This window comes from Pipra filicauda, unplaced genomic scaffold (assembly GCF_003945595.2).
Source record: "Pipra filicauda isolate LSUMZ 115617 unplaced genomic scaffold, ASM394559v2 scaffold82_size2718185_pilon, whole genome shotgun sequence".
Classification (NCBI taxonomy): domain Eukaryota; kingdom Metazoa; phylum Chordata; class Aves; order Passeriformes; family Pipridae; genus Pipra; species Pipra filicauda.
This window is the reverse complement of record NW_024105009.1, coordinates 1,415,495-1,425,624: the sequence shown is the minus strand read 5'-3', so window position 1 is coordinate 1,425,624 and position 10,130 is coordinate 1,415,495. Positions and strand designations below refer to the sequence as shown.

The following is a 10,130-nucleotide window of genomic DNA, read 5'->3' as shown; positions in this document are numbered from 1 at the left end:
AGGAACTACCTACCCACGGAATAGACTTTCCGATATTTTGCTGGTTTTCCATAGTGCATTTATCCTGCATTTATCCAAGTTTGAAGAGGAAGTACCTCATATTCTTGGGCAGTGTAGCACTGAATTTTCAGATCCCAAGTCAAAAGACTTCCAACCTTCCCACTTGACAGGAATCTTCTGTATCAGGAGCTACACCATATGATCCTTCATTCAAGGATCCTGATCCCAAACTCTCTGCACACCAGTACTACGCAAAATCATTTTCATATTCCAAAGCCATTTGAAAAGCTTTACTGACTGAAAAGACACTCAAGTCCCATTTTTATGACCACGAGAATGCCCAAACACCAAGAACAATATTGTCATGAATTAGATGTAATCATGATAGCAGGGGGGCTTTTCACCCCCTTGAACTCCCAAATTTATTCTGCATTACATGAACATCACAGAAATGGATTCTAGACAAGAAAACATAGGTATTTTCCTCCAAATACAAACAAACAAATTAGACTTTCCATCAAATGGAATTGGCCTCTTGTGGAATCATTCTAGAAAGCTTAACTGAACACTGAAAGCCTTCACCAAGTACTCACTGACTGGGTTACACAACACTTCTTTTGGTACAAACCGCTTCTTTTTGGTTCAGCATCCGGGCCGATATTTTCAAGGAATCGATGTAACATCAGAAAAGTAATAGAGAAAAAATTTATGGATCTCTGAAGTCAGGCATTAAATCCAACGCTTCAGCTGGCAAAACTCTCTCCTTATGAGTCTGGCCTTGGCACTTAAGATTACTATAAAAATACTTAGGAATTTCCTTAAATAAATGGCAGCACACAGTTAAGTATCAGACTATATTTGAAAACTGATTTGGTGCTGCTGTGATTCCATGAATTCTAATGGAACTCCTCCAAATTTTTTTCACCACTGCAAGCGAACCTGAAATATCTCATTTTGCATTATTTTTAGCTGAAATGTATGTCAATGTGAAATCATTTGAACTACATTAGTAGAACTAAAATGATCCCCGGTGTAACTCCATTCACATCAGCTACATCAGGAACCCATTTCACCACTATAATTTAAAATGTAAAATGTCCAAGTCATAATAAAACTATTTTTCTGAGCATTGTCAGTATCCAGCAACACTGGGCAAGGTCTGACAGAAGCAGTAACAGTAATTTGGAGCCATAACAGCTCAATTAGAGGGTTTCTCTGGCAAACAATTTCAACCAAAGTAATACTTGATAGAAATTTCTGTTTCTTGTTAAGCACTTGGGATCTTTGGGTTTTAGCATTTAGTGGTAGGACTTTGGCATTTTAAAACTCTGTTGTAAGGGACTGGACCAATAGACAGTTGAACAATCAAATTATAAGCCCCAGAAGAGATGTTTGCTTCCATTCTGGAATGCATAACTCTTTCTGTGATTCGGAATGGTCCACCAAACTGATGGAACAACCTAAGACTGAGCTAGGGTAGCTCTAATTTATAATGGCAAAGTACAGATGTTTATGCACTGCAGGAGGCAGAGTAGGCTCCACTGTCACCTTAGGATTTACCTTCCCAGTACTGCAGTACGTGGTGCTGATGCACCAAGAATGTTGCTCTGCCAGCTGCTACAAGGCCCTACAGTAAGACCTTTTCCTTCCAAGAGTAAGGTACTGTATGATCACAGCATAGCACAGACATCACCACGCTTGTTTCCAATTAAAAGGTTGTGTTCTGGTAGCAGAATAGCTGAACGACTTGCTGGAGCACTCACCTCATGCTGAGTTCTGTGTCTACAGTGTGAATATATTATAAAAGTGATTCAAAGAATTTCCTTCCTTATTTCCATTAGAAATCTAAAATTCCACCTCTTGTGAACCACCTCCCCTTTCAACCAGCCGATACTGAAAACATGCACTGCTTATTTTCTCTAATTTCTTTATTTACCTAGTTAGTATTCCTTTCACTCCTGCATCCTTGCCATGGTCCCAGGTATTACACGGTCTCTGATATCAGAAGTACCAGCAAGTTCCTTTAGGAAGAGAACCTTCATGCCCTTCACGCCATTAACTACCAGCTGTGAAAGAAATGCTTTCAGTTATGGATTTTTACAGAATTTTACAGATCATTCTCACTGCTGATATTGCCCCTGTTAAAAAGGTATTTAGCACATTCAACGCAGGTGAGCTACAATGAAATGCAATATTAAATTTTGGCAAATTACTGAGTCTTCTCATTCCAAACACAGTTGGAGTTAATATCACCTCAATAAAAAGGAGCTTTAATGCCTCACATCAAAAACACAGCGAAGCCTTGCTCTGTGTTTTTAAATTGGGAATCAGACATTTAAACACATATTTTTTTAACCAGGGCTCACCACAACGCAGTCTTTTGTGTGTGTCTTGATTTTTATTATTTCTTCTGCAATGCAAAAGAGGACAAGCAGAGAAACTTTTTGAAGAAGAGATCCACAGAAAACCCATGAAGGCAAAACCCAACCCCCTTATATAGAAGCCCACAACTGCAGCTCTGCTTGGTGCCACTGGATGCCACACAACAGCAAACAACATTTATCTGATTATGGAGAATGTCGTGGATGCCCAATTCAGACTGGTTTGGTTGTTGCTTTTCAGCTCCAGAACTATAAGTCAGTCACTAATGAGTTCTCCCCCCCTGCAAAAGTCCTCCCCGCTCGACTTTAACTGAATATGGCAAAACTACTGTAGTTCAGTAGCGTTGGTAAGTCCTTTTTTCTCTCTTAATGGCCTGTCCCAGACCTTAAAGTGCATATGCCAATTTGGTTCAAGTTTTATAATCTGGAATGTTCCACAGTGCCTCTTCAAAAACAGTTCCAGTTTAATTGTGCCTTCCCTAGGTAGTGATAAGTCTGAAAAAAAAATACTTGCTCTGAATCTATTATTTATGTTGTATGCAGCAGTATCTTACCTATTTCATTCTGGAGCCTGAAATATACTGTAGGCTGGATAGTCTTTACCTACCTTAATCTCCTAGGAAGGGCAATGGAAGTTTCTGACACATAGAAAACACAGCTGGCCTAAGAATCAGTGAAAAGAAACCATGGAATGTTCTCACAAGGACTCCATGGGACCCAACGTGTTCATTTTGAAGCCCAGAAATGCCTATTTTGGATCTTAAATGTTGCTTCAAATATACATGGGTGAAAGCTGTAATCAAGCAGCACCAATAATAGCACATTAAAAGTCAGCAATTCTCAATTGTCAGTACTGTAACAACTGAATATCTTATTACTTCTACCTTCTCCTCCCATACACTGAATTTCTTCAGTACTGACAAAGTGCATGTACTAATCATAGACTCAGTGTTAAATTAAGCAGGAAAAAGATATAAATTAGGTTGGTACTTCTTGAGGGCATCAGTAGAAAACACCGATTTCAAATATTTTTGATTATAAAATTTTACTTCACAATCCTTCTCCAGATCACAGATATTCATAATCAAAAGGAGTATGGAATTCATGTAATGTTAGCTATTTTGCCATCAGCATCACAAAGAAAAAAGAAACAATAAAATATGATGCAGAATTCACTCTTCCAATGATTGTCATTGAACTATTACATTAGTAAACATTCACAGTATGAAGTCTCTTTCAATATATCTCCAGCATATAAAGTAGTGCAAAAAAGCATTCCAGTCATTTTGCCTTTGCAGTCAGACCAGGTTAAATGATTCTCTTACTTCATTTCTTTCATTATTAGACAACAAATGCTGCAATGCCTCCAAAGAGAGTTATAAAAATAAACAATTTCTGGAGGGTCAACAGCCTTTTCAAAGTAAATTTCCAGTTAAAAACAAGCATTATAGATTTCAGGAAAAAAAAATTTAGATCTATCTTCTGTAGAATATCTTTTTACAATAAATTTACCATTTGAAAAACAATGACTATGGTATCCAATGATTTATGGTAGCTGCTATTAAAGCACTGATAAATAGATAAATGACTACCAAACTTCATTGTTTCTTACATAGTAAATACCTCTGAATGCCAACTTTTACCACAGAGCTGTTATTAGTGATGTCGACAGTTCATGCACCCACTTTAAAACTGACTTGGTTTTAATAAATTTTTCAGCCTCATGTGCAAAACACTTGCATTCTAATAAAAATATAAAGTCTGAAAATGTATCAGATCTAGCAACCCTCACCTCAAGTCATACCACTTCCTTGATATGTAATACATGTTTAGCAATGCTTTTTATTTGTATTTAACCATTAAACGGCATACTACTGTATGCTGCAGACTCTTGTTTGCATATTTCATTATTTTCACTGCGCTCTTTAATGCATAAATATATCTGGAAACGTTCAAAATTACACATCAGTTTCCACGGAATTTGAATTTACACAGTTTTTCTTCTCTGACTCACTGCTATTCCCCGTGTCCTGACTTTTGTTCTCCTTTACACAGAGAGATTCTTTAACTCCTTCTTCCATCTCCAAATACTCTGATTTATCCTCTGTGGATGAAGAAGACGCGCTTCTAAATTTCTTCAGTAAATTTGTTGGGAGGTAAGGGCAACTGACTGCATTTTGCATCATCTGTGTTTGTTCCTCATTCTCAGTTTCTCTATGGTAGAAATAGTTAAAATTGGAGACAATCACTGGCACTGGTAAAGCAATGGTTAACACTCCCGCAATGGCACACAGGGACCCGACTATTTTCCCACCCACAGTTATGGGTTTCATGTCCCCATAACCAACCGTAGTCATGGTCACTACGGCCCACCAAAAGGCATCTGGGATGCTTTGAAAATGGGTGGCAGGCTCATCAGCTTCTGCGAAGTAAACAGCACTGGAAAACAAAATGACTCCGATAAAAAGAAAAAAGATGAGGAGGCCAAGTTCCCTCATGCTGGCCCTGAGCGTGTGACCCAGGATCTGCAAACCCTTGGAGTGCCTGGAGAGCTTGAAGATGCGAAACACCCTGACCAGACGGATGATCCTCAGGATGGCAAAGGACATGGCCTGTTGACTGCCCTGCTCCTGCGCCAGGTCAGTGCCCAGAGTAATGAAGTAAGGCAAGATGGAGACAATGTCTATGATGTTCATGACGTTCTTGAAGAAGTGTGCTTTGCTCGGACACGCAAAGCAGCGCACCGTAAACTCAAAGGAGAACCAAATGATGCACACTGTCTCTACAATGAAAAAAGGGTCATTGAAGATGGTGTGCTCCCCAGCGTTCAGGTGAAGTGACTCATTGGAAAGCCCCTTCCCTAAGCTCAGGGACATGACGAATTCCTTGTCATCTCTGAACTCTGGTAAAGTCTCCAGACAAAAGATGACGATGGAGATCAAGATGACTAAGACAGAGACAATGGCAATGCCTCTGGCTGGAGTGGAGCTCTCCGGGTACTCAAACAGCAGCCAGACCTGCCTCTTAAACTCATTCTCTGGCAAAACTTTGTCCTCTTCCTCTTTGACAAACCCTTCATCCTCCCTGAACTTGAGCATGGCCTCCTCCCCAAGTTGGTAGAACTTCACCTCCTCGGAGAAGATGTCAAAGGGTACATTGACTGGCCTCTTCAGCCGACCACCGCTCTGGTAGTAGTACAGGATGGCATCAAAGCTGGGTCGGTTCCTATCAAAGAAGTACTCATTCCTGAGAGGATCAAAGTATCTCCCTCGCTTCGCCGGATCGCCCAGCAACGTCTCCGGGAACTGAGCTAACGTCTTCAGCTGGGTCTCAAAGCGCAGTCCTGACACGTTGATCACCACACGCTCGCAACACTCGTACTCACTGTAGCGGACAGAGCTGTAACCCCCAGGGCCTCCACCATCATCGGGTGGCTGGTCCGAGTAGGAAAACTCATCCTCCCCATAGTCATCACTGTAGTAGAGTTTTCCTTCTTCCTCATCGTCTTCGTCCTCGTCTTCATCCTCCTCTTCCTCCTCACTCAAGTCCTTCAGTATCCTCTCCTCAGAACCACTGAGCGGCAGCAGCTCAGAGCAGGGGAAGGAGGCCCCGCACTCCCTACTCCCCAAGTGGTGGCTCCTCTTTTTCCCTTTCTTCCTCCTCTTACCGCCCTGGCGGTGGGGCAGGCCGCTGCGTGACGCGCTCCCGCCGTGAGAGGAGGACGCCCCTCGGCTCTGCTCCTGGTGGTAGTGGTGGTAAGGTCCTCCCCCGCCGGCCGCCCCACCTTCCACTGCTGCCGTCGCTGCTGCTACGGCCGCGGCCGCGGCGGCCCGGGACTGTGCCAGCCGCTCCCTCTCTCGCGCCCGGGCTTGGGCCGCGTATCCATAGGGCATGTGGGTGTTGCACCCCGAGCTATCTGCACTCACCATCGCCACCTCCATTTTGCAACTGTTTTATTTTTATTTTTTTTTTAATCACTTACTGCGACAAGGCTTTGTTCTATTTACAGCGTAACCTTAACTTTCACTAGAAAGTTCAAAGCCATTTGCATTTGGAGGACAGTCCCCGGGACGTGGAGCATGGCAGCATGGTTGTAACACTGAATCTGTGTTTTGGAAAAGCACAGGTCTGCATTTTCTCGTTCTCTGGAATGTTTGACACAAACTCCTGTTTTGCTAATAAGAAAAGACGGGATCCTCAAATTGAACCAGGGAACAGCTGAGACCTTGTTATTTCATTCACCAAGCCCCTTTATTTTCATTTATCTCCTGCAGCTATCACAGATCTGATCATAATCATGTCTACCTCGCAGGCTATAAAGGCTGCATTTGTCAGGGGAAAAAAAAAAGTGCGAATCAAATGGTACCTGTTCTCCACAGATGGTTTTAGTTCATCATTGCAACCAAATGCAAATAGTCTCTTTCCTCATTATTTGTTCTCGGTAACGCTTTGGCCTAGCAAACTTACTGTTCAATATCATTACTTGGGAAGTTGAAGTTAATTCCAGCCATCACTTCATTTACACAGTGAGGAGGTCTTTGCAAATCCTTTCTTCAGCCTGTCAACAATGTCTCAAACCTGGGAGCAGCACCCAGGGCATCAGCAGCAGTGGTAAGAGGAGGAGGAGGAGGTGGAGGAGGAGGAGGAGGAGATGAAGACTGAGAAACTGGCTCTGAGGTCCCCATAGGACATAAGGGAGTGGATGGGTCACCCTTTGGTTATGGTCATGCAGAAGAAGCACTTAACCTGAGGCACATGCACAAACACACAAAAATAAACAAAACAAAAAGGGAAAAGATTGGATTGTTTTCCTAAAAGGTCACACCGATCAAATGAAACTGTGTCATCTATTACCACGGCATTCAAATCTTCTCCTGCCCACACTATTCACACTTCTACATTACACACACACCCACATCACATGCACTGAGATTTTGAACGACTCTGTGGGTAAGGATGTGGGTGGGTATGTCACATATATATAGAGACAGATACAAAATCCCCACCCATATAAGCACTTCCATCCATACACAAACATATGCATGCTTCTGAAACATCAACACATAAACACCAATAAAAATACTGCAACACACAGGGCATTCAGGTCTTTGAGCACATATGTAATAGATACACCTACATATATCTACATAGAACGTTAAAGAATAAATGTATCTAACACAAAGAGCTTTTGTTATATTTGTAAGAAACACATCAGATGCGGGAATGCTACATTTTAATCTACAGCAGAATTGTGTTTCAATCACAATGAACGTCTCGCTGGATTTAATTTGGAAACAGGCACGTACAGTGCTCACCCAAGTGAAAATACCGTGATATGATATGTCAAGAAAACAACTGCAGGTGCACTGAAGCAACATCTACATGCAAGCACACACGCAAAAATACACAACCCCCCACGCCCCCTTTGAAACAGAAACCTCGTTTATAGCCACATCTATTAATACATGACAGAAGGTGAACACGAACTATTAAATGACGCTATTTTTAAAATCGTACCTATGTGCCATGCAGAAAAGGGTCTTAAAGCCGCTCTTATACTTACTGGTCCTAGGCAGAGAAATAGCAACGCTGTTCCTGGCGGTGCACGGGCGCGGTGGCAGCGGTCCCGAGGGGGCTGTGCCGGCTGATCCACATTCGCAGGTGTCTGTGGTCAGTGCGCACCACAGGTTGGCGAGTGATTCCCGTCCCTCCTTCCCGGGCGCAGCGCGGGCGGCGGGAGCGAGCGGGGCAGGGGCAGCGCGCAGAGCCACAGCCCCGCCGCTCGCCCAGGCATCGGCGGAAAGGCAACAAGCGAGGGTCTCGTTCCCAGAGGGAAGGCGGCGTGTGTGTGTGTGCGTGTGTGTGTGTGTGTGCGTGTGTGTGTGCGAGGCGGGATGGACGGGCAGGCGCGATCACCAGCCTCCCCGCGCCCGGCTCTCGCAGCAGATTTGTGAATCAGCGCCGGATAATCCGCGCACCGAGCCGGGTCCCCGCGGCGGGGGGACGCGGGGTCGCTCCGTGCCGTCTCTCCACCCCCACCTCCCCGAAACACGTCCAGGGGCAGCGGCTCAGCCCGCTCCCGCCCGCGACATCCACTTGTTGTGCGGGTTTTGAGGCGACGCGGGACCCGCGCCCGCCGCAGCCGCACCGCGGGCCCGCCCGCCGGACGCGCCGCTCCCGCCGCCCGCTGAGGGAGCTCGGCCGGCCCGGCCCCGGCCCCGGCCCGGCCCCGCGCCGCACGGCGCTCCCGGAGCCGGCCCTGTTGCTCCCGAGCCGCCGCCCGCCGCCGCTCCCGCTCTCCCCGCGGTTGCCGCCGTTCCCGGCCCGCCGCCGGCCCCTGGCGGCCGCCGCCCGCACTGCGCCCCGGCCCCGCACACGGCCCGGCCCCCGCCCCGCTCCGCGAACGCGGCAGTCACCGGCAGCGACGGCCCCGCGGGGGTGATGCCCGGCATGCCGAGCAAAACTCTCCGCCCGGAGCGACGCTGCCAGCCCTGGCCTCTGCTCTGTCTTAAGGAAGCCAAACCCGTTGCTGGGGCGGCTCGGAGAATTCCGAAGCCAAATTTCCCAGAAAAGGGAAAAAAGCTACCCCCACCTCCACCCCGCTGCCCCGCTCGCCCCCCAGCAGTGCAAGCAAGCGTTCCCTCCGCTCCTACCCAGCACACCGAGGCCGCTGCAGCCGTCTCGCAAATGAAGCCAAATTAACTTCGCTCCCAATTCTGTACCTGAACAGAAAGTAGGTCCTAGTTCATGACTAGAGGGTACCGTTCTGTATTTGGCAGAGTTAACGCCTCAAATCTCTGCTCTCTCTGCCTGCTATAACACAAGCAGTGTACAAACCATTCCTTCTGCACCTAGAAAATCGAAGCTGTGACGGATTCCACTCTCTGTAAGGGATCACCGTGAAAATGCAGCTTGGCTGTATTTGACATCACAGCTGGAATTCTACCATCTCAGTACAAATTAAGTATAGGCACTCCTGCTTCTCCTCACGGAGAAAGAAAAGACTACATCGAGAAGAAATCAAAAGTAGCATTCACACCAGAACACTTTGCCTCAAGGTATTTGCAACTGGAGACAAATTCAGTGCGCGCAGCAAGTGGGTTAGGCTTTTGTTTCATTGCCTTGGTCCTCCTCCACAGAGAAACCAAGACAGCCTGGTGACTATTTCCCTTCAGATCCCTCCAGCACAACTCACATTATCCATGTTACTTCTCTGTCTCTGCTGCCTACATACATCAGTAACTGCTCGTACCCTTAACCTCATTCCTTTCAGCAGATGACCTATGACTATATAAGAGAGAATGAAGGATCAACCAAATAAACACACAGAACGTCAGGCATCAAATCAGTTCATACTGATCTTGCCAAAAGTACTGTGAAATGTATAAATGGCAGTTGTAGTGAACCAGCTTTTCCACCATCACAGTTCTTTGGGTTCCATAGTCAATGTAAAGTGAAAGATATAGAGAAATCCCTAATGTCATCTCAAATGCCATTAAAATACAATGTCTTCTGTCATCAAAAAGCCAGTCCAAAATTTTGGTGCTCCTGGAGGCAGTTTAAAAACATTCTACAGATTAATTTCCAGTACCAAACCCCAGATCCTTCTGCACCTGGCACAGGAGCATACCAAAGGCATGGATCAAACCTCTATCATCACTTAGTCTCAAGGACACGTATGATGCCATAAAAATAGAAGAATTGTCATAGGTACACTTCCTGAACTATTAGGAACACCTGGATTTACTC

At 45.4% G+C, this 10,130-nt stretch overlaps 1 protein-coding gene across 1 annotated transcript; it reads right to left on the bottom strand.

Annotated features, from left to right (window-relative positions):
• Positions 1–379: 379 nt before the first annotated feature.
• Positions 380–8,557, bottom strand: KCNA4 (potassium voltage-gated channel subfamily A member 4). Its single transcript, XM_027735749.2, has 2 exons — positions 7,945–8,557; positions 380–7,127 (listed from the first exon to the last, which is right to left on the bottom strand). The coding sequence occupies exon 2, from the start codon at positions 6,320–6,322 to the stop codon at positions 4,340–4,342; it is 1,983 nt and encodes a 660-aa protein (XP_027591550.1). The 5' UTR covers positions 6,323–7,127; positions 7,945–8,557; the 3' UTR covers positions 380–4,339.
• Positions 8,558–10,130: the final 1,573 nt, after the last annotated feature.

Coding starts and splice junctions, on each gene's coding strand:
- KCNA4 (XM_027735749.2), bottom strand. CDS start 6,322: ATGGAGGTGGCGATGGTGAGTGCAGATAGCTCGGGGTGCAACACCCAC.